The sequence below is a fragment of the Gouania willdenowi genome, chromosome 11 (genome assembly GCF_900634775.1).
Source record: "Gouania willdenowi chromosome 11, fGouWil2.1, whole genome shotgun sequence".
Classification (NCBI taxonomy): Eukaryota; Metazoa; Chordata; class Actinopteri; order Blenniiformes; family Gobiesocidae; genus Gouania; species Gouania willdenowi.
This window is the reverse complement of record NC_041054.1, coordinates 12820442-12844273: the sequence shown is the minus strand read 5'-3', so window position 1 is coordinate 12844273 and position 23832 is coordinate 12820442. Positions and strand designations below refer to the sequence as shown.

The following is a 23832-nucleotide window of genomic DNA, read 5'->3' as shown; positions in this document are numbered from 1 at the left end:
TGTCAAGTAAAGTGTGACTTCTAACACCTTAAAGTGATACTTCTAACACCTTCTGTTGATGAAAGGTTCTATATTGTGGTTATCACTTAACAACATTTACTTTGCAGCTGTGTCTTTACGAAAGCTGATAACAGGTGTGACATGTCAGAACTGGCAAATAGCTGTCATGATTAAATAAGCATTTTTTGCAGAATAATAAATGAATGATTAATACACATCATACAACAAGTACCACTAGAATTAATTCTATTTGATTCATTCTTTAAATACAGTGTTTTATTTTCCTATATTTAAACAGTGTTACTGTTCAAGCTGTGTGTAATGTTACAGTGGCCAACAATTTTAAATATACTTGTTAAATAAAACCTCTGCCTTGTTTTTAATGAATACTTAGGCCTACTACGCTACTGTATTTTAATGTTGGTCATTATGGTGGTACTTGGAGAACCAAGTATTTTCTGAAGTGGGAACCACAGCACTAGATGATACCCGCATTATTATTATTTTCCCATACAGAGTAAGTGGCATCCCACTTCTTTGCTGTCAAAGGTAAGCTACAAGTACGATAATCAGTTCAGGTCCATGATACTGAATCTGTCAAAGCAGGCAGAGGAAATCAGTGGCGGTACAGATGTTATGAAGGTAAGTGCTCTCCAAACCTATTTAAGTTGATATGATGTGTGTATCACTTTTTAAATTTTCTTTTAAAATGTATTTCGCAGAAAGTTAGTTTAAAGCCAGCCGAGTTCACATCTGTGAATTTCAAGGATTATAAACAAGGTATGTGTTAACTTTCGAGTAATTGGACAGAATTGTTTTGGAATTATGTAGGGTCTTGAAATTGGAAGAACAGATTACATTCCTGCTACTTTTTTGGTGACATTTTTTGTGTGTTTTTTTTTCTCCTAGCTTTGCAGAAATTGGGATCCATCAAGAAGTGCAGCTTTGAAACAAACATCAAACCAGCAAGGAAACTTGGTGTGTATTGTCGGTGTGAGATGTGTCCTGTAGCTTGTTTTCATTTTTTACATCGTGTTATATATATATATGTATTTTTTTTTTAGAGTATTTTGAAGATCCCCCAGTCATTTCTGTGTTATCATCACCAGTAACAAATTCTGCACCTTCGCTGGCACAGTCTGCTCCGTTATCTTCTCCAGAACAGTCTGTGTCCCCGCCAGAACAACAGTCTGCTACTTTGTCAGGAAAGTCTGCATCCTCACCTACACAGTCTACGTCCTCACCCGCACAGTCTACGCTATTGTCAGGAAAGCTTGCATCTTCTCCAGAACAGCCTGTGTCCTCGCCGGCACAATCTGCATCCTTGTTGGCACAGTCTGCTACTTCATCAGTGAAGTCTGCATCCTCACCTGCACAGTCTGCGTCATTGTCAGGAAAGTTAGCACCCCCCGTAGCAGAGTCTGGACCTTCAACAAGGAAATCTCAACCCTCTGTTGCCTTGCCGGTGGTGTCTGCATCCTCTTTGGCACAGGCTTCACTATCGTCAGGAAAAGTTTTGTCCTCACTGTCACATACTGTGTCTTCATCCGGAAAATCTACTCCCATGCCATCGCGGTCTGCACCATCTTTAGAACAGTCTGCAGTCTCACAGGCACAGTCTGCCCCCTCGTCAGGACAGTTGGGGCCTTGCTTGATGTCTGCACCCTTGCCCACACAATGTGCATCCTCACTTGGACAGTCTGCATCCTTGAATGTACAACCTTTATCCTCATCAGAAGATTATGCAACGTTGCAGGCACAGCCTGCATCCTCACCGGCACAGTCCGCTCCTTCATCAGTTAAGTCTGCATCCTCGCCGGTACAGTTTGTGGCATCGTCAGTAGTGTCTCCATCTTCGTCGACACAGGCTACACCATCGACAGGAAATCCAGCATCCTCATCGACACAGTCTGCACCCTTGTCAGAAAAGTCTGCATCCTCCGTGGCAAAGTCTGGACCTTATTCATCCTCTCCGGCACAGTCTGTGGCATTGTCTGTAGTGTCTTCATCCTCGCCGACACAGGCTACATCATCTTCTGGAAATCCTGCATTCTCATCGACACAGTCTGTATCTTCGTTGGGAAAGTCTGCGCCCTCGAAGGCAGAGTCTGCACCATTGTCAGAAAAGTCTGCACCTTACCCAGGAAAGTCTTCTTCCTTGCCAGTACCACCTAAATCTTGGCCTGTACTCTGTCAGGTAATTTACATTACTACTTACAGTATATCTCATGTCTACTGGTTTATTTTTTTAAACCAATAGACATGTTTTCACTACATACACTTACCGGTAATTGAGAATTTTTTGGCAAAATGGCCAGCACCCACTGTGCTAATACCTGCGAGGGCTGATTACATTTGTCTGACACAAGATGTTGTGCTTGTGTCTTCCCTCCAGAACTGCAATGAATTCCTCCCCAATATGTTTCGCTATCTCAGACATTTATCTGGAGAACAACACAAACGGGTAAGATTTTTCTGCTCCAAAGGAAGTTTAGATAAGGATTCACATCTGCAAAATTCACAGATAATAAAAGTTTTTGTTATTTTACAGACTTTGATGGAACGATTTGAGATGGAACAATTTGAGATGGAACAATATGAGATGGGTACAGTATATACTTATTTTCATGGTTATACTTAGAAAACAAAACAGCTTTCCCAATCACATTCTCCATGGCTCTTACAGGTCAAAGGTTTAAGTTTGGCAAACGAGGTAAAATATCATGACAATACCAAGTTTAATTTCTCACACTTTTTTTTTGCATTTTTTTGACAATTACTGTTTTTTTGTAGCGGCTCCCTATCTGCACATTTATACATACGTTCGGCGATGCCTGATGCAAGAGGACGCTTTTATTGGTAAGGTTCTTTACATTGCCTGTAAAGTATTATGGGATTTCACCTGCATGGGCTCATCAATCTGGCTACAAATTCATAACAGTTCTACTTACACTGATCTTGATGCTTGTATTTCATTATTACTGTAGGAGCATTGGTGGTGTACATGGACATTTCGCATTTCTTACATTTGTGCATGTTTATATATACATATAAATAATGAATTTGTTTATTTTTTCCAAACAGGCATGCCGTTTGTTGTGTCATGTCTCAACTCAATGACATCTCTTCCAGCTTTTTATACATGTTTTGCCTGTAAGGAATGTTTTGATGGAAAATCAGTTAACCAACATTTTGCTTCACAAAAACATCTTCTTATGACATTGGTGAGTGTTTTCTGTTTAATGCTTAACTTCATGGTAAATTATACTATATAGAAAGAAGCTTGGGCCTCAAGGCAATGTTTTAAGGTCCAGTGAAGCTTCGTAGATGTTTGAGCTTCGATAAAGCCATTTAATTGATACCAAATGTAGTCTTTTATGGCCCAAACATACCTGGGCGGAATTGATATCTTGGAAGTCGGCGAGGCCAGTGCGCACCAAGCAAAAATTTTACGACAGGGCGGCCTCTGTTTTTGCTTACCTGGTGTCACACAAAACCAGCCAGACACCTGAAACCAAAATAAAGAGAGAGAGCGAAGGGCAAGGAGAAAGCACAGACTGCAGAAAAACACAATACAATGTTGGCAGGTAAACTTGCATGGCAACACCTGGTGCTCGACTATGTATGAGTGGAATGAGTATTGGGTGTGAATGTGTGGCATGGACATCAGTGTAAATGGTATGTAGGAAGTGTGCTGGGTGTGTTACAGGGGTCAGAAGTGGGGAATTAACTGCAACCCCATCACTGCTGTGTCAGTGTGAACAGCACCTGTTGGAGGACTATGTGTAGATGTAATGAGGGTGTGGTCGGTTGATAGGCAGGGGTCAGAAGTGCATCCAACATCCACCACTCTTCCCCCACAAGAAGGAGGGGGTGGTGAAGGATTGGGTTTGAATGTCTACTATACAAGTTTTTAGTTCTTATTCTTAGGTTCGGGGCTATGGCTCAGTATATTAATCTGGTATGTCATTTTCTCTTGTATTAGGTCCAGTACCAAAATTCAGACTTGCTGCCTTTTGCTTGGGAAACGAATGACATTTCAAGTAGAAAAGAACTAAGGAAAAGGGTTATGGAAAGCGAAAAACCACCTTCCAAAATCCCCATCAAGGTGAAGTCCTAAAAAAGGATGGCTTTTATTTGTTTAGAACTTTTTGGGCATAGTGGGTAAACTGGGAGTGGGTATATCAGAGCTGATCTCTTTTTCTCTCTCTCTCTCTCTCTCTCTCTGAGTCAGGTTTTCGATTTGCCGACTTGGAAGTTTTCACAAATTAAAAAACTTACTTATGAAAATGGTAAGTACTGATCAGAGCGCGCCTCATAACAGTTTTCTGAACACACTGAACCATGAGCATCTATTTGATTATGCTCCAGGTCAATCCCTTAAAACCTTCCCCTTTGATGGATGTTCACTGTCAACCATGACCATCATGAAGCAATTGTGAAACATTTTTACAAATATATATGTACTAAGAAAAATCTTACTTGCAAACAGTCTCTTAGCATCACTGTTAATAAATATCAACAGTATGCCTTTTTTAAAGCAGTTTAAAGTGATCTTGGTTTCTCATTCTCTACCTAAACTTCAGTGCAGATGAATCTCCAGGACTACAGGGATATCTTCGCCAATCAAGGTTTGTTCCAATAACACCAGTCAAGCATTTATAATTTAAGTCACTTTTCTTGTAAATGTCTCCATTTGTTCTTTTTTTCCTTTGTTGATGCAGTCCCATTGTCTAAGAGTTTTCTTCAATTCAGGCACAATGGCCGATTTCCTCTGCTCGGTGAGTGTTGTTAAAATGAAAAGGTCTTTGGAACAATCCCGAGTGTAAAACAGATGTACATGTAAGGTTTATTTATTTTATTTTTTTTGTCTGTGCAGGCTTAGAATTCCTGGTCTCATATTCCACATTGCCATTGAAGAACCAGCAAGGAGGGAGCCTTTTGTGTCTGCTTTGTGATAGAGAGCTATCTGAAGAGGAACATTACTTTCACGTCTACAGTAGGGAGCATGTTTCATCGTTTCTGGTGAGTGTTTTCTGTAGAGCTGCAGGAAGTTTCTTTATTGTTATTTTCAAAGGCTTTTGATAATTTTCTTGGTATAAATGTTACATTAATTTCCTTTCATGAACTATTCATAATTAAATAGTTTCAAATCTTTCTTTCTGGAGTACTGTGCTCACTTTTTCTTTAACTAACATGTTTATACCACCATAATCAGGAAGATTAATTTAGATTGCTTGCTGCAAATCCAGTTTTTTGGTGTGTGGTTGAATCTAGAACTTAAGGACCAGTGGCCTCATTTAAAAAAGTGTGCCTAGGTAAGCACACTTCATCTGGCGTACGCTAAAAACCAGGAAGTGCATACGCATTTTTTTTTACAATTTATAAACGAGGGCGCACGTACGTCCCACGCCTGTTTCCATTTTTAAATCACAATCAACTCAAAAGTTGTCGCACGTGAGGAACGCCTCACTCCGCCCATGTGGTGCCCATAAAAGGTCAGGTAAACGCCTTTAATAAAAATATTCACTCATACAAATTTAGCGGTGGGCCGAGTGAAAAAAAACAAGCAAATAAAACCAATTTCACTCAATGCAAGGTTGAGGTATTAATTGTTGAGGTGGACACACGCAGGAGGGTGTAACTTGGTGACACAGTGCACATTACGAATGATAGAAAGGCGTGTTGCGTTGCCTCAGAGTGTCAGACTGTGATTGAGGTGAAAAAGAAATGGTCAGACATAGAAGCGGAGGAGAAAATGTGCATAACTCTCCATAGGATGAGCGTCTGTTCAACAGGGCGCACCGGAGCTCACCCTCACAGACAAACAGCTGGAGGATCATGGGGGAACCCCTCTGTGTTGTAATGGAGGTTGAGGGGGACACAGATGCACTATATGCGCCGGACGAATGAGATTAAATTGTATTTCCTTGTTTGAAATACTAAAAATGAACAGGTAGTGAAACACCTTTGGAACTATACGTAATTCACAGTATTTAATTTCAAGTAAAACCATGTTTTTTATCAGTCACAGGGTGTTTACTGTTTACTGGTCGGTGGTGCTGGGGTGAGTGAGGCCGGGTGCACCGCGGCCTCGTCCTCCCTCACGGGGCGATCCTGCCTATAGATCTCGCTGGTCAGATAAACCTTGCGTTGGCTTGATTCCGTTGATGCTTTTAAGAGCCAACTGAAAACCTATCTGTTTCAGAAAGCATTTTAAATTCCAGTGATAAAGGGTTGTTTTATGACCATCATATTCTTGTGACTGTAACTGCAATTTGTATTGTATTGTATGCACTGTATGTATTGTGAAGCACTTTGTGACTTCTGTCTGTAAAAGGTGCTATATAAATAAATATTACTTACTTACTTACTTACTTACTTACTGTGCGTCTTTACGCATTGTGTGCGTGTTCCTTTTTATAACAACTACAGGTGTTGCAGCCAATTGATCAGCAGTTTTGTGCAATGATCATGTGATTTTAATTTCAATTATTATTATTAATGTGAAACTGTATTTGTAGGGTGCGCATGTCACTTACTCCCTCGGGCGTCAGTATCATTTTTTCCTCCTTTGTTTTTACAAATACATCCTTCATGTATGATATGTATTGTGAAATGTGCAATGTTCGATTATTTCAAACAAATGTATCTATTTCACAGAGCTGTCTTTAATTTCATCCTTGTCCTGTTGGGGAGACAGTTTTTGCAAAAAAAAAAAGAAATGATTGCAGTTTGATAGAAGCTGTACACCCAGCCATAATAACGCTCTTTTTGTGACCTTGCAGAAGTCTTTTCATCCTGGGTCACTGAACAGCAGCAACGTGAACGCTGAAACTCTTTTTGACTTGGCACAGCAGGCGTCAGAACTTCACCCAAAGGGGTCTATGCAGGTATTTGGCATCTGACATTGACCACAACACTTTACCCTATGTCTTAGGGCCGGGCAATATGACCTTTTTTAAATATCTCGATATTTTCAAGCTATATCTCGATATACAATATATATCTAGATATTTTGCCCTTGCCTTGAGATGATGCTTTGATGTGTACAGTCGAACCAGAATGGTAATACTCAATATATATTGATGTTTTCTCTGTGATGTAATTGGGATTTCCCCTAACTATTATAACAGAGCGTACCTGTTAGTTTCTTTTTTTCAGAGGCAACCCCTTAAAATAAGTTAAGTCAGTTAAAGAAAAAAACTGCAATAACCTAATGACTTCATATCCATTGCTTGCATTTTATAAATCTGTTCTACTTTATTTTAGTGGTTTATTAAATATTGTTTGTGACATACTTTTGCAACAATTTAGGGGTGGCTGCTAATATATATATATATATATATACACACAAAGCAAACATGTATAAAGGTTAATAAAAGGTAAATATAGAATGATTAGAAGAATCATGGGGACACTCTGACCACCTACTTGGACTTAGTGGCAGCAAATCTTAGTCTTCAAATTCTTTTTTATATTTATAATTTTATTTCCAATTAGGTTTTGACGCCCAAAAGGAATGTTCCAGCATTTAAATGTGCGAGAGTGCACGTAGTTCATTTCAAACGAAATAATGTATTGCCTAAAAAAAAGATGACTGTTTTAAATCTCACTTCTGAATAATTGAGTATAAATTGTTGCTTTCCCTAATTTCACCTTCTCTACCTCTTTTTTTTTTCTTCTTTCTTTGCGGTTTCGGCCTGATTTTCCACTCTTGAGGGAATACATGCTGCTGTGTATTTCCCGCTCCTTGTTACACCAACAGCGCGCTCACAAGCAGCAGAAGCACATGTGGGTCGTACCATTTGCACTATTTTAAAGAGGGGTGGTTAGGGCCTGATGCGGCATGCATACTTGTGTTTAGTGCAAAACTGTGCTGAAAAACCAACTTATTTTCACACAGGGCCGTTTTCATTCCAATATAAATAATCTAAGAAGGATTAAATAGCATTTCATACATATATATTTAAAACAGACTTCTGAGCCCCCCCCCTGCTTTGGGTCCTGGGTACTCTGTACCGTTTACCCCGCCCCAGTCCGACGCCCCGACACACACGCGTGCGCTGTAATGATCGCCTCTGTAGACTGGAGTAACGTAAGGTAACGTCAGGTCAGAGGTTAGTCACCATGCCTTCTTTCTGTTTTGTATTGTTACTTTTCTGTTACCGTCCCGTCTGAAATGACATATTAGCAGTGTTTAAGCTTCCACTGCATACAATAAACGTGCAGTGTGACGGTAACGAGTTGTTTTGAGTTCTGTTTACAACGTTATCGACCCGCAGTGACCGAGTGGAGGAGGAGGAGGAGGAGGGGCTGTTTCGTCAGTGCGAGGAAGGCGTATGAAGGTAAATATGTTGCAAAACCCCGGAGCTTGTAGAATGTGATGTGAGCTTATGGATAAGAAGAAGAAAAAAAATCCACACGTGAAATAAATATTATGTCACAAATGATGGGGAAACAATGTGAACGTGTAGAGTTAAAATTTAAACCCAAAGAAAATATTCACACATGTGTGATGTGAATGTGAAGTCACAGAGAAAAAAAAAATCACAAATGTGTAGACTGGTATTTACACAAATGACATGACAGCTGCAAACTTGTAATCCAACTTTTATTCGTATGTTTTTTTTTTTTTTTTTTTTTTTTTTTTAAAAGAATCTCGTTCTCGCGCGTGAGTTCAATGGCCAGGAGGGTTGAATCGCGCGGGCGGCATCAAGGAAAGGCGATCTGGTGGGCCGGCGGGGCGGCTGCCCGTTCCGCACGGCTCTGGCCGTCTGCTGGGCGGGGGCCTTGGCTCCTCTGCTGGGGTCTCGGGCGGGGGGCCCTCTGGGCCCTTCCCTCGGGGGGTTGGGTGCTTGGGTGTGGGTGGGTGGGGGGGCTGGATGCTGGCGAGGGGGGTTGGGGTTGGTGGGGGGATGCGCTGGGTGCTCGGCTGCTTAAGGCTTCCTCGGATGTGCGGTGGCTGCCTCTCGGCCTGGGATCTTGGGGGCATCTGGGGGGTTGCTGGGCCGCGGGGGGGTTGCCTGGGGCTCCCTGGCCCCCGCTCTTTTTGCTGGCCTGGCTGCATCTGCGGGCCCAAGGCAGTTCCTGGGTTTGCAGTAGCGTTTTTTTTTTTGGAAAAAATACTGGTATACAATGCACTGGCACACCTTGGGATGTGGGATAAAATTGTGGATTACACAACATAATAAGCACAATTTATTCTACAACCTCACATTTCACCCTCACTGCAAAACAGTCTATTCTTCACCACCTTTTCTATTTCCTGCCTTGAGTCTCTCCTCCCTGCTCCCTTTCCCATCCCCTTCCCCCTCCCCCTCCACTTAGGTGTAACACTGCTCTTCCTTTTTATATCCTCCCTATAATAAAAGATTTCTTACCCTTCCTTAGGGAGGGCTGGTGATGGTCACAATTAAGCAATAAAATAAATCAATGTATTTTATTGCAATAACAAAATATGCATTGCTGTCTCATAATGATTGGACTTCCTGTGGTGTTGACTTTTGACAGCATGTGCAGACAAGTAAAAAAAAAAAAAAGAGAGAAAATTGAAAACCAGTTTGCTGAGTGTGATCTTAGAGCAGCCTGGAAAGGCATGAAATCCATAGCATTGCTTAACCATTCTGACTGTAAGCCCAAACAGTTTATCAGTATAAATGGTATTGAAGACAGTGATCTCCCTAATGCTTTTAACTCATTCTTCTGAAGGTTTAAAAGGACGGATCTATTTGAAAACTCTTCTTAAGGCTGCAGGCCCTGATTTAATCTGTGGGAGGACACTGCGCTACTGCGCTGAACAGCTGAGTGGGGTGTTCACAAACCTGTTTCAACTTTGCCTAACAGTGGATTTATTCCTAAACTGTGGAAAACCTCCAACATCATCCCCTTGCCTAAATCTAAAGGGCCCAAAGAGCTGAAAGAATTCAGGCCTATAGCTCTGACATCCCTTGTGATGAAAAATCTTGAAAAAATTCACATAGAAATCATTTGTTACTGGAATTATATTAAGGTTGTGCCTTAAAAACCAAAAAGAGTCACACAGAGGAAAAATGAGAGATATGCCTTCTTAGTTGCAATAATGACTTGATTTATTAACTGGTAAATCAAGGAGGACAAAAGAATACAACCTGAGTTGGTGTCAAAATGTTTGTCCTGACATATGATTTCTACATCGTGATTATATACCGGGTAGACATCCTTCGATTTGTGGACTTTTCCCAGAGTCATAAATGAATCATGATTAGGTTCCATCAGTGATTAGTTAATGAATACAAAATATGCTTATATCACATCTAGATATATGTGAGAAGTGCAAACATTTGTGGTTTCAGGTGTTATAAAAGGCGTAACATAAAGTGTTTTTCAACCATTGCCTTGGACTCTGAAAGATCATAAAATACAGTGCTAATCAATGTGAACCTTTGTGATTATATAAAACACAGAATATAATTCTAATAACATCATTCTTGACTTGATTGACAGCAAACTTGGTCCCTTGCAGTTCGCATAAAAGGCAGGAAAGGGAGTGGATGATGCCATACTTTTTCTTTTGGATAAAACATATGAACATTTAGAAAAAACCCAGTCCCATGCCAGAATGTCATTTGCAGATTTTTCCTCTGCTTTTAATACAATGCAACCACATATTTTAATTGAACGTTTATCATCGTATTCTAACCTCCCTGAGCAGATTTTACTCTTGCTTTTAGTGAATGGCCAATTTTCAGATTGTGTCCGCTCCAGTACTGAGTCATCCCAGGGCTGTGTACTCTCGCCTCCTCTGTACAGTGAACAAAGCATGAGATGAGTCACTGAGAATACAACGAGCTCAGCCACGTCTGCTGTTCATACGATGCTCAGGTGGCGGGTCGGAAGTCCAATAATTCTCGAACACACCTTAACATTGTTGTGTAAATGGTTCCTGTCCTGTACTGTGATGGAGTGATACCAGCAACAGATGGAAAAAGCTAAAACACTTTTGATAAATTAATAGAAAAAAGTCAGTAAAATGTTCTTACTGAAAGAAAAGGAGTTTAGTTTCCTGAGAAGGTACATCCTCTGGCTACACTTCCTCACGATCCCCTCAATGTTGGAGAACTTCAGCTGGTTGTTGGAGTTTTGGTTGTTAACGATAATTCACGCAATTAATTAAACATGCAAATAAATGTTGGATTACAAGTTTGCAGCTGTCATTTTCTTTGTGTAAATATCATTTTACACATTTGTGAATATTTTTTATGTGAATTCACATTCAGATCACGCATGTGTGAATGTTTTCTTTGGGTTTAAATTTTAACTCTACACAGTGACATTTTTTCCCCATCATTTGGGACTTTAAATTTATTTCACACGTGTGTGGGTTTTTTTATACACATTTTACAAGCTCTCGCATCACATTCTACAAGTTCAGATCACATTCTACAAGCTCTCCCATTTTGCAACATATCTACCTTCACAGAGCCAGAGCAGAGTAGCTGTGTGTATGAGACATGGACACGGGAGAGGAGAAATAGGTGCAGATTTAAGGCCAATGGAAATAAATGTATTGTTATTTTAACGCAAAATGAACTATATCAATATAAACGATATTTTGTTCCACGTGATATTGTGCTAATAAATATATCGATATAAATTAAAATATTGATATATGGCCCAGCATTACTGTGTCCTATTAAGAAATCCATATTAGATTTTTTGTTTTTATTTTTTTTTTAATGCAGGTGATCGAGCTCATTCAATGCATGCGGTTGCCATGCTCCTTCAGCAGAAGTAAGTATGTTTTTATAATGTTTTGTGCCATTTGTAATCTGCTTTACTGTCAATGTCTGATATTTTTTTTTTTCCCCAGAAAAAAAGATCCTATCTTATGGAATGGTATATAATAATAAGAACATGGTTGTGCCCCCCATTTCCCCCAAAGGAAAGCTGTGTAAGTAGATGCATATTGCAATTTACATTGCATTATAAAAGTTAGTCTATCGCCGGTCGCCCATATAACACTATGCATTTTAGTTTTTGATGTTTTTAATATTGTAAGTATAATATGCTTTTATTATTTACTGCATTTGATGTTTGTAATAATGGCAGTCTTGTATATATTTTAACCACAGTATTTATTGTTTTTAAAGAGTGACTTGCCAATATGACCTCAGATGCAAGTTAGCTTCAAGCTAGGATCTGGTACACTATTTACAGAGTGATCAAAATACAATAAATTGACACAATAAATTAAGTAAAATCTGTGTCTGTGAACTGTGCACTGAAACAAGGCTGCGCGTCACAACAGCAAACAGGTAGATGTGATTTTGGCTCTTACCTGACTCATAAACCTATATCAATGCAACCTTGTTTTGTTCCACGATGCATGTGCAGAATATCAGCTAGCGGGCTTGTAAGGTCTCCACGCGGCCTTGCATGGATATTGAGCAAGTCCCTTAACTCTAATAACAACTTTGTTTTGTACGTAGCTTTGGATAAAAGTGTCTGCTAAATAAAATTTAACTCTAATCATTGGGAAGGGGCAGTTCGTTGTGAGGAATCGGCTGTCCATAGCCGTAGATAGGATTAATTGCTTGTGGTTGGTAACGGTGGGTGGAAAAGCTAGCGATTATTAGCATAACACGTAGATGTATTCGAGTGCTCACATTTCCGAGGCAGCGCCGCTCGCTGTACGTCAGACTGAGCGTTGCACTGAGCACTGGGTTTCCATTACAGATTTTCGCAAATTAAAAGCGATATTTCTAAATGTCGACAAAGTCTAATTGCGCTTTGAACGCAATTATAACGCAAGACTTCGGCACAGGTTGACGGACTCTCCAAACCACCTTATAACACTCCGTATTCCTTTGTTGTTTCACGCCTAATGTGGCACTAATAACTTTAAGTATAATGCTTAGAAATGTCCCAGTGTCCTCTTCTGTCCACACGTAACGCGTGATGTTTACTCAGAGATAAGTGGTCATGTGACCTGGCACGTCACGTCTGGTGATGTATATTTGCGGAAAAAATGTTTCCATCGCTTTTGCGACACATTTCAATACCGAAAGGTCTGAAATACCTCCTCATCAAAGCGTAAAAACAGATTTATATGAAAGATGGTGAGCTGATAGACAGTGTCAACAAGAAGAATGAGTCCAATTTTGGAGATGATCCGGAAGGCACTTTAAATACAGTACCTCTAAATGTGGCGGAGGTTTGCACTCTGAGTGCTCTTGTTGTCCATGTGACTGTAAGTGAATAAATTTAGATATATTTCACTCCTAAAGCTATATGTTTCAGGCCAACAGTAAAATCTGTTCATAATAATTTAAAGAGTGAAAGTTTTGGCATAGGCTGTAGTCATAATCATTACACAATTGATCATTATTACCATTCAATGTGCTACACATACTTTGTCAGGATAAACCTAATCAAGAATACAGGTGGTGTCTTATTGAAATTTTCAATTACTGCAAGGTTTGTTCATGTATATTATGACCTAATGAATGTTTTAAGCTCGATTGTTTCTTTCAGCACTGCTCCCCCCTCCAGGTTTTGTTGTTATTGATGATGATGCAAAAAATCTTATTGTCAATTTAATATTTTAAAATCTCTTTCCCAGTACCCTCAAAGACATTACAACAAAAAGAAAACATTGAAAAAAACAACAGTCCAAAAACCAACAGCGATACCCAGAAACCCTGTGCCAATGCATTGAATGCTTCAAAGAATGAAGCACCAAGTGAAGAAAAATCGGAAGTAAAACCAGTAAAGAACAATAAAGACTCCCGTCTTCTTAAAGGAGAAGAGAAAACAGTAATTCAAAAACCACCAAGTTGCAGCCTGAATTCTGACAGATGCCTTGAAGAAGAAAATCAAAGTGAAGTAAGTGACAGTAAAGAAGATGTTGGCAAAGGAATATTCAAATGTGTTCCTAATGTAAATGAGAAGAAAAGGAGGAACAGCACACCTGAAAACTGCCAGGATGGGGATGAGTGCATAAAAATGGACCACAAAAGACAGCGGCTCACTGTTGAGCAAGACATTCTCCGTGAGGAACATCCAAAAATAAAGAACATTGAACAGAATGAGGAAGCAGCAGATGCTGCAGACAATCCTAATGTGACTTTAGAAAAAGGTATGTATTCAAACTATCTAAAATCTCTCATCCACAATTACCTTTGGTGGCCATTATGCATTTAAACATTATTGATATATTTGGGTTCCCCATAGCCCAACGTTGTTGTTCTTTTACATTTACAATAGCAGCCTGTTGTATTTCATGTTACTGCATCACGAGCTACGCTGTAGCTACTGCATCACGTGGTTGAACAACAAAAGTTTAGTGTCGGGGGAAATACGTCACTCAGCAATTGACCTCCATGCTGCTAGAGGGGTTTGGCTGTGTATATGTGTGATTTCAGAAATGTATTGGAAAGTCCTTGTTTTTTTGGTCACAGTGAACAATGTTTTATGTCTTAAGCATCTTAAAATTAAATTGGTTCATTCCATGTCTTTTCAACACATTTTCAGGACATCCTATACACTTGGGTCAAGGCAAGGCAAAATTATTTAAATATAGCGCATTTCATACACAAGGCAACTCAATGTGCTTTACATGATCGAAAATTGCAACAGAAAACATTCAACAGCTTGAAATCTATAAGAACAGTAAAGTTGGCAAAAAATAAAATCATCGGTAAAATCATATAAAATCATCAACAAACACATAACCTCAACAACATGACCAAAAATCTCCCTCTAGAAAAATTCTGAAATTTTTACCAATCGTGCCTTAATAATTAAATTTAGTACATCTCTAAAAACAAGTTATTGAGTTAAAAAAAGTAATCTATTGATTAATTCATTATTGTCCCAGGCCTAGCTTCACTATGTCTACTGACTTTGAAAATGTTTCTGTCCTGGAAATGATAGCGTGAACATAATGTACACGGGGAAAGTGTTCGAGTTATAAAATTAGTCAGTTACAAGTGGATGTGGCCTAATGTGAAACCGTATTTGGTTTTCTGCAGGTTTGAGCACACTCTTTGATTGTCGCTGTGATAAACATGAACCAATCTACATCTGTGAGTGCTGCTCTCTAAAGATTCCTCAAGGGAACATCATCAGTCACATTACAGAGCTTGGCCATCCAAAAGTTCATCAAAAGGTAAGTGCAAGTAAACGTTTCAAGTTGGTCGTCTACAGATAAGTATGGCGTTAAATTCACCAAATTTTGATAATTTTAAAATAACTGTCAAGTACGGTAAATGAATTTGCATCTTATAATTACAATATTCTCAAGGATATTTATTTTCTTAGAATCTATGCTAAGCAACAGAGGCCGGATACATATTTTATTTTGATGTTTCTAACGTCTGCACTCTAGGTTCTGTTTCTTGGTGAAGACGATTACATTAAGATCTCAATCCAAAACTTTGAAACAGGTACGAATGCCATCTGGTCCAATTTCATAAAAAGACAAAAACTTTAGGTTAAAATGAACTAACTGTGGAGATTTTAACACTGTTTTATCTAATTTTGCAGCCGTACTGACAATCAAAGCATTCCTGGATTCAAGGGAAGCTCATCTTAAAATCCCTTTAGTTGCTGATCCTCTATCTTCAGCTACTATCATACAAGTGGACACCACAGTTACTCTTGATGATCAACATGACAGTGATGATACATTAAAGGACAGCAAGGTCAGTGATCATAGTGGTAAAACCTACTTTTTCAGTCATTCCAAATGCAATTGTGTTCCAAATATGTGAATTTTTTTTTGTTATTTTTATGAATGAAAGTGGAAGTTATGCACTCTTACATTGATTGCTAAGTGGTTACCTCTCCCTGACCTGAGTTAGATTATGTAATTTTCAATTAGTTTTTAATGTCCTACAAGTGATAAGCTGCATTAACAAACTTGGACATGGTCTTGATAAAACTCTAAGTACAGCAAGTTCCCTGGAATTAGTCTTAGGGGTGTCGAAATTAATCGTTTATACAATGCACCACGATGCGGAACATTGAAGACTGCATTGATGCCGGGACGTAACATAGTCAATTATGGCGTCCTTAATTTGTATTTGTGGCAGGACAAAGTTGTGAAGTTTAAAAAAAAAACATGAATTGTGGGAAAACAAGTTCAGCATAGTATGATGGAGGGAGCCAAAAATTAAAATTAAGTGATTAAGAAAACTTAACTATTTCATGAAAAGGGGTGATTTCTCTTTCAACTTCCCAGGTGGTTCTTGCGAGCATGGTCCTGGACACAGACTCAATAATGTGTAGGTCAAGCCCTTGAATACAACTTTTGAATAATGTCCTATTTTTCTCCCTCCTCTGTTTTGGATGCATGCAGGCAACATATTTCTATTCTATCTGTATTAAACCTACACTTTGTGGACAGTAGCTCACCGATCTAATGAAGGCACAGAAAGAGTTTTGAAGGTTTGGACTCCTAGTACAGATATTTTGCTGTGTGTTGTCTGCTGTGTAAGTTATTTTGTCAGCAGCTGCATCTGGATTACTAGCTTGAAGGAGATAGGCTGTAGTTGCTACTTGGAATAGTAGTTGTTGGATCTGAAAGAAAATCATAAGGGCAAGTTTTTTTTAGTGTTTTCAAAGAGGAGAAACATGTAGATGAGTCGGATCATTGAACTCAAATGCATGTGTTGCTGCTTGTTATTGATGTAATGGGAAACAGAGGAGCTGTTGTCAGTTTGTGCCCGTTGATTGTTTGGATAGGAAATCCTACACAGTTTGCCGGCATGGTGTAAGAGAAGCTGGAATGAGTTATGTTTCTTTTTACCATGTTTTAACAGCAAAGCTTGGGATTCTTCCTTGCAGCTCATTTGGAGGTTTTACCAAATATAACCATCCTAAGATATTTTAAGGTCTTACTTTTGATTCCCTCACTATAACGCGGTTCACCTTTCACGGCCTCTGTGTTTTTTTACAGCGTATGAATGCGCATTGTATTCTGCGTCCTGATTCGCTAATGCTGCATTCACACCTAATGCGTCTTCTGCAGCATCAGACGCATCTGCCGCACAAAACATTCCGCATATGTCGCAGGATCACAAAATGTCCCCATTCGCTTCATATGCACGTTTGAAGTTAAGCCCCGCTGACCAGCGACACATCCAACTCTGTGAGTTTCACTCCCTGTGAAGCGAGAAGCTGCGCTCCTTTTTTTCCTCTCATAAACATAAACCACCAGTGAAAAAAGCCAGTGTGAATAGCGGCTAATGCTATCCTAGCTCAGTGCCGACTTCCGAAGATGAAAACTACAGAGAGAAGTTTTACCTGCTACTACCACCTCTTCGCTGATTCTCCTCCACGTCAAATCCTTCTTAGTCTGGTCCCGGTTATAAAGGCCGTGTCGTACAGCTCCAGGTGGTCCCACACAGCTTCTACTCCATGGTTGAATGGGTGAACAGACCGGTGTCCATATTGACAGCCTGACGTCATCGTCAACAAAGACTCTGATTGTGTTCGGCATCAATGTGTGATCGCTGACAGTGTGACTCTGAAGTGCTGTATGTTTGAAAACAGGTTTGTTTTTAAAATCTACGAAGATTTGAACTTTGAGAGTGTTTAAACAAGAGAGAAATGTGAGAAAATGTTAATTCCTGTTTGAGAAAAGTGTATAAAGTGTGTTATGAGGGGTTTTACAGCCTTAAAACATGTATAATAATTGTAAAAAAAATTAAAGTTGACTACTTTGCAGATTTCACTTATTGCGTTTTTTTAGAACATAACCCCCGTGATAAACGAGGGACTACTGTATTTCGTTTTAAAGAAAAATATGCCAAACTGTCATTGGTTTACAGTTGCGTAATAATCACAGATTCTCCTGTCTCCGACTCTATCTCCATTGTATTGGTTTGGCTATCTGATCTCATACCAGCCTCTTAGCAGCTACTTTGTTGTGTGGGGTCCAAACTTCCTTTATGGTTTGAAACTCTCAACTTGTGTATTGCACTTTTATCTATATGTATTCTTCATTACCTCTACACAGAGATGTGAATAATCTTTCATTTGTTTGTGTTTTCTTTTTCTTAAAGTTGAAGTATGCTGATCTCTCCAAGGATGGACATAGTCTGGCCGTCACAGCCACTTCCTCTGAAATGACCAGAGGGTTTTCCATACCAAAGGATGATGACTTGACCAGTAAAGACACAAAAGCTGAGATGTGCCATAATGTACCTATGGAAATTTGCGACACATTTACCCCTTCAGTGACAGAGGATAAGACAATATCCTCAAAAGTTACAGCTGCCTCTTCCAAACTGACAACAGTGACATCCACCACCTCAGGAGATGTCTTCTCCACCACAAACCTTGTGACAGCGTCTGCTCCACTCAAAGGAAAAGCTGCTGCTAAATCAGAAAAAAATCACACCACAAATATTGCTGGACTTAAAACCCAAATACCTAAAAACTATCCAAAATATTCTCAAACTTCTACCAAAACCTCAGTCACCAATAAGTCCAAAGATGACTTCTTTTCTCCTGCTGACGTGCATAAGGGAACTGAAATATGCAGAGACAAACGTCGACCTGCTTGTCCAAATGCTAATACTGAAACACATGCTCATAAGAACCAAATACCTGATGTTTCCCGCCTGGCCGCAACCACATCTTTCGGATCTGAACCAAAACAACCACTGACCGAACCTTCCTGTAGGGTTTGGAAGAACCTGGAGTCAATTAAATTCCTTCCCAGAATTGGTTAGTCTCCCTAATGTTGCAACAAAAGTTACTTTGACAATCTCTTTACACTGCTATCCTTGTATTTTGGGAAAAAAACCTTTAAGAATAAGAGAGACAGTGAAAGCACAGTTTAATCAGTACTCGCTAGCAAAGAGGAGAAACTGACGCTGACATATTGTTAATAAAACAGCTCTAAACATTGGACTTTGCAGAGCAAATTCTAAATTCATTAGAGCAGAAGCAGAGTTTAACATGCACATATTCAAAGTTTTATAATGATAATGCATACACACTATACAAATTACAAAATTTTCTAACACCTCTGTTTTAAATCCTCTAAAGGCAGAAATCAGATGATCAAAGTCGTCTGCCCAACCAAAAGTAAGCGTCAGGTTTACTGTAAACTGTGCTCGGTCAGATTATTGTACTCGCAACACCTGAGCAGCATTGAACACCATTACAATTACTTGGTGAGTGCTTTTTTTTATGAATTCTAGCAAACACAAGGGTTAAGCATGTATAAGAAGTGAAGCTCACTGCTCACTGTGCTTCCAGCAAATGATGTTCCCCAGATTGAGCATCGAGCCAAAGGAAATTGAAGAGAAATTGAATGCCCTGGCCAAGGAGGAAAAACAACAGGGGTATGCAGATGAGGTAATTAGCTCAAGGCTACCTTCAATCAACTAAAGGATTAATGCGTTGTTAGAATATTCTGTTTTAGCACATTTGATACAAGACATGAAAGATACTGTTTGCACTACATACACTGAACAAAAATATAAACGCAACTTTTGTTTTTGCTCCCATTTTTCATGAGCTGACCTAAAACATCTAAAAGATTTTCTATATACACAAAAGACCTATTTCTTTCAAATGTTGTTCACAAATCTGTCTAAATCTGTGTTAGTGAGCACTTCTCTTTTGCGAGATAATCCATCCCACCTCACAGGTGTGGCATTTCAAGATGCCGATTAGACAGTGTTGTTTCTTGTGATGTGGATGCGATGACAAAAAGATGGTGTGGAAAAAGTCTTCGGGACCAGAGACTTGTAAATAATACGCAGTTTATTAATACAAACAAAAGTCCTAAACAAGTAACAAAGAATGAAACCTGTTGAGAGCATGCTGGTCGAATTATTGCAAAACTCTGAGGCTGGAAAGGAAAATCCCTTGTATATATGTTTAGAGTTGAATCTTCCAACCTTTAACATTAGCTCATCACCCTATAAGAAAACAGCTCAGTTCTGGATACCATCATAAGAGAAAAACAAGTCTCACATATGGAACAGATAATAGGTTCCCATGTTCCTGATAACGACCAACACCTGTGTCAACATTCTCATTGACCCAATACCTACAACTCCCTACAACTCAATTCACGGGCAATAACTCTGGTGGACATTCCTGCAGTCAGCATGCCAATTGCACACTCCTCACAACTTGCAACATCTGTGGCTTTGTGCTGTGTGATTAAAGTGAACATTTTTAGTGTTTTTTTTTTATTTTATATTGTGGCTAGCCGAAGGCTCACCTGTGCAATAATCATGTTGTCTAATCAGCTTCTTGATATGCCACACCTGTTAGGTGGGATGGATTATCTCTGCAAAGGAGAAGTGCTCACTAGCAGATTTAGACAGATCTGTGAGAAATTGGTCTTTTGTTTATATAGAAAATGTTTTAGATCTTTTAGTTCAGCTCATGAAAAATGGGAGCAAAAACAAGTGTTGCATTTATATTTTTGTTCAGTGTATGTCACTAAGCACTGTATGAATGAAATACAAAAAAATGTTAAAGATACTTCCATTAGTCTGAATTTATAGTTTACTTTCCGCTCATTTGATCATTTGCCTTGATCTGGTTTTTTCAAGATGTTTACGGTAGAAATAAAAACGTATTGTGTATCGATTATTTTATTTTCATAAAACAAGCATAAGTGGTTAGTATTTTGATCATTATAGTTTGAAATATTTGCTTTTTCTTTCTGAATAGTCAATCAATGTCACGTGGGAGCAGTATGGAAGGCTGGCCAGTCTTAAAGCTTCCAAAGGTAAAGTTTTCATGAAGTGATTGTTTCAATTTTACTGGATCAATTTTTTTAAAAACAAATTGAGCCGAATGTGGTCCTGAACCCAAATGTTTTCAATCTCTGGCTTCACGCAATTCTTCAAAACATAAAAAGGATCGTCATTGTAGAAGTAAAAAAAATTCCCAATCTATGGTTATCATGTATTAGGCTCTTTCTTTGCACCACGATTCATTTTTGCATTAGAATATAGTTTTTAGTTGCTATTATTGTCATCTGAAATGTTTTTTGTCTTAGTATAGTTTCAGTCAATTGAATTCAAATGGATTTTTTGACTGCTAAGTTGTTGAAGGATTCAGTCAGCCTAAATTTCTACTTGTATTTAAGCTGCTGGAGACTTCTTTTTTTAAACCAATAATTACATAGTATAGGCCGCATAGAACAATAAATTGAAGCTCATTTGCACGGAAAAGATGTAAACGGTTGAAACCACCGCTCGAAAGTTTGGTTTGATCTTCACTGTAAACACACCCTTATTGGCATTGTCTGAAAAGTTTGTGCATTGCAATGAGGGATGTGGAGTCAATATCTATTTTATTCAGTTCTGTCTGGTCTTAATTGTATTATTTAGATTTTTAACCTATTTTTTGTCTTTTCAATTTCAGCTATTGATGAAATAAAAAACCTGCTACAGAGCAGGGACATGAGAAACTGTGCAAAGGGCTTGGCCAACCCTGCAAAAGTGTCTCAGGAATTTTCGCAAGGAAGTCCATGTGAAGTTTCTAGCTCAGATTGCAGTAAATCCCGTACCCTTCTATACATAGTCTTTATGTTTTCTATGGTGGAACCTGACAAACTAATCCATGTTGTTCTGTCTTCTCAGGAGTTGATGTAGAAAATCCTCATAGTGCTGCACAGCCTGAAGAAGTTGTCTCCCCATCCCAGTTTTCCAAAACTCCTGAGACCTTTCAGGAAGCTCATGTAAGCAGCCAACAGCAGCCACAGCAGATGCCAGACCCGAAATCACAGAATGCACTGAAGATATCAGAAAGTAAATGGACGTCATTGACAGAAGTTGTAGAAGCGAATCCGCAAACTTCATTTACCGTCACCAATGATATGCTGCAAAACCAGCAAAGACCCATCCAGGAAGACACATGTGGCGCTGAACACGACCCAACTCTGGAATTCTTTGGAAAAGGTCCGTACTTTGAGGATTATATGTTCTTTCAGCCTTTAAATGTGCTCTAGTCTAATCATTATGGATGTCACAGGGCAACAAATTGACGAGTCGAGTAATTTGGCTTCATATTTAAAAGTGAAAAATCTGGACTCCAAACCAATTGTTGGCAAGTATCGCCGTTTCATCATTCATACATGTGTCCTACCAAAATGCAAGCATTTTGAATCCAGAGTGTCCACCAGGTAAGGACAAGGTGTGGGAGTGTCGAGAAGTCTCTCGTAGAACCTTCTACCTTTGTGAGAGTTGTGAGATGATGATACCAGTCAATGACATCTGTCAGCATTTCATCAGTCTGGTTCACCAGTTCAATTATGTGGTATGTGTTGAGTGAAGTGGCACAATTTTACAAAGTTCACTGGAGTTTCCTCTACCTTTTGTCTGTTGTAATCTGTTGTGCATATCTTTTAGAGGAAAAACCACTCTGAGTTGCTGGAGTTTTGGTCGGAAGAGGATTTGAGCATGGATGAAAAACTAGAAATTTTTGATTACGTTGTTCATGAGCTGTCAAATCGTGATCGTGCTCTGGAGGTTGATGTTAAGGTAACATATTAGCCCTGTACACTCAAAATGTTATTTCAGAATTTTTTTTTTCTTCAACTTGTTGTGAGACATTGTTTTCACTTTTTGCTATCCATGTTCTTTTGTTCAAAGGTAGTTTTGCTGAGGCTAGAGTTCTATGAATATCTTCAGAACTCAACATTCTGTGAAGGTAGCTTGACATGAAAACAACTCTGACTTATGGATAATGTAGTTACACACTTAACGGGAATCTACGGTACTATTTCATTTGTTTCTGTAGCCGTAAAAGCTCTTCAAAGCATCAGTAAGCAGAAGCAGAGAGCCCCTTGGGAACTACTCTGTCCTTTACAACAGAAAAGTAAGTCCACTCCATCTTTAATATTCTCCTGCAATAATGACTCAAATGCCACGAAGACCATGATATGATATATGTTTTTCTTTTGATTAAAGTCCAGCACACTGAGGCTGTACAGGGTCTGGAAGAGACTCTCACATCACAGGTGCTTTCGGCTCCAATACCTGAAACAGATGAGAAAAGTGGAAATGGTTTGTTGCTTAAGATATTTTTACAAACATCAACATTTCTCCACGTTCAGTTCATAAAATACTTAAGGATGCTTGTCTTTCTGCTCCATATAAATAAGCTCAAAGGAGGTTTAAAATGAAAGCTAAAGTTTTGCCTTAAACATTACTGAAGAGAAGCTGCAAGCCTTCATTGGTCAACATTTTTCAGAATTGACTAAAGTAAAAATCATACCCGACATTTTTAAGACTGTACCAGTATGCCATCCTAAAATTGTTCATAAAAATCCACTCAGAGATTTACTCAAATTAATGGAGTTGGAACTAGCTCTTTACATGTTTTTTAATCCATTATAAACAATTGGTTTGTTGAAAATATTACTTTAGCGCATTGCATTGTGGGATTCTGAGTCCCTTAGAAGAATGCAAAGAGCGCAGAAGCAGAAATGTTGCTTTGAGAAGTGTTTTTACCACTTTGTTGCTGTGATTTAAAGTAAACAGAAAGCATTCTTAGAGCAGGAAGCTTTTTTAAGTACAGTATATTTAGTGCTGTGGTATCTGTCTTTAAGAGGATATTTTTATCAGATAATATATAGATAGAACAGTATCTTTACTAATAGTATACATTTGTTAAACATGTTTTTTTTAATGTCTAAAAAACATTTTCAAATGTTTCACACAAAGAAAATGAACATTTCTAATCATTTAACTTTCAGCTAAATGCTTTTTGTAAATTTAATGTCATGAAAGTTTTACTATGTTTCTTAAAGCTGCTACTCACGATAATTTTTATTAGATATTGTGTAGGCCTCATAGATAAACATCA

The 23832-nt window shown here is 38.8% G+C and overlaps 1 protein-coding gene across 2 annotated transcripts in view; it reads left to right on the top strand.

The window, feature by feature from the left end:
- LOC114472109 (uncharacterized) overlaps nucleotides 1-23832 on the top strand; it is a 36144-nt gene that overhangs the window by 10363 nt on the left and 1949 nt on the right. Inside the window, exons 12-44 of one of the 2 annotated variants that reach the window (XM_028461214.1) lie at nucleotides 517-642; nucleotides 723-780; nucleotides 910-978; nucleotides 1110-2197; nucleotides 2396-2464; nucleotides 2552-2606; nucleotides 2687-2713; nucleotides 2794-2859; nucleotides 3085-3224; nucleotides 3986-4108; nucleotides 4235-4292; nucleotides 4587-4631; nucleotides 4725-4781; nucleotides 4880-5025; nucleotides 6789-6893; nucleotides 11724-11772; nucleotides 11852-11932; nucleotides 13604-14119; nucleotides 15015-15151; nucleotides 15371-15428; nucleotides 15529-15686; nucleotides 18051-18717; nucleotides 19042-19169; nucleotides 19255-19353; nucleotides 20689-20746; nucleotides 21388-21519; nucleotides 21606-21923; nucleotides 21997-22071; nucleotides 22148-22281; nucleotides 22374-22505; nucleotides 22617-22674; nucleotides 22765-22842; nucleotides 22935-23030. In XM_028461214.1, the coding sequence (XP_028317015.1) occupies nucleotides 517-642; nucleotides 723-780; nucleotides 910-978; nucleotides 1110-2197; nucleotides 2396-2464; nucleotides 2552-2606; nucleotides 2687-2713; nucleotides 2794-2859; nucleotides 3085-3224; nucleotides 3986-4108; nucleotides 4235-4292; nucleotides 4587-4631; nucleotides 4725-4781; nucleotides 4880-5025; nucleotides 6789-6893; nucleotides 11724-11772; nucleotides 11852-11932; nucleotides 13604-14119; nucleotides 15015-15151; nucleotides 15371-15428; nucleotides 15529-15686; nucleotides 18051-18717; nucleotides 19042-19169; nucleotides 19255-19353; nucleotides 20689-20746; nucleotides 21388-21519; nucleotides 21606-21923; nucleotides 21997-22071; nucleotides 22148-22281; nucleotides 22374-22505; nucleotides 22617-22674; nucleotides 22765-22842; nucleotides 22935-23030 (5206 nt within the window). Of the gene's footprint in view, nucleotides 1-516; nucleotides 643-722; nucleotides 781-909; nucleotides 979-1064; nucleotides 2198-2395; nucleotides 2465-2551; nucleotides 2607-2686; nucleotides 2714-2793; nucleotides 2860-3084; nucleotides 3225-3985; nucleotides 4109-4234; nucleotides 4293-4586; nucleotides 4632-4724; nucleotides 4782-4879; nucleotides 5026-6788; nucleotides 6894-11723; nucleotides 11773-11851; nucleotides 11933-13603; nucleotides 14120-15014; nucleotides 15152-15370; nucleotides 15429-15528; nucleotides 15687-18050; nucleotides 18718-19041; nucleotides 19170-19254; nucleotides 19354-20688; nucleotides 20747-21387; nucleotides 21520-21605; nucleotides 21924-21996; nucleotides 22072-22147; nucleotides 22282-22373; nucleotides 22506-22616; nucleotides 22675-22764; nucleotides 22843-22934; nucleotides 23031-23832 lie in introns of both variants that reach the window. The other variant, XM_028461213.1, reaches the window with a different exon arrangement.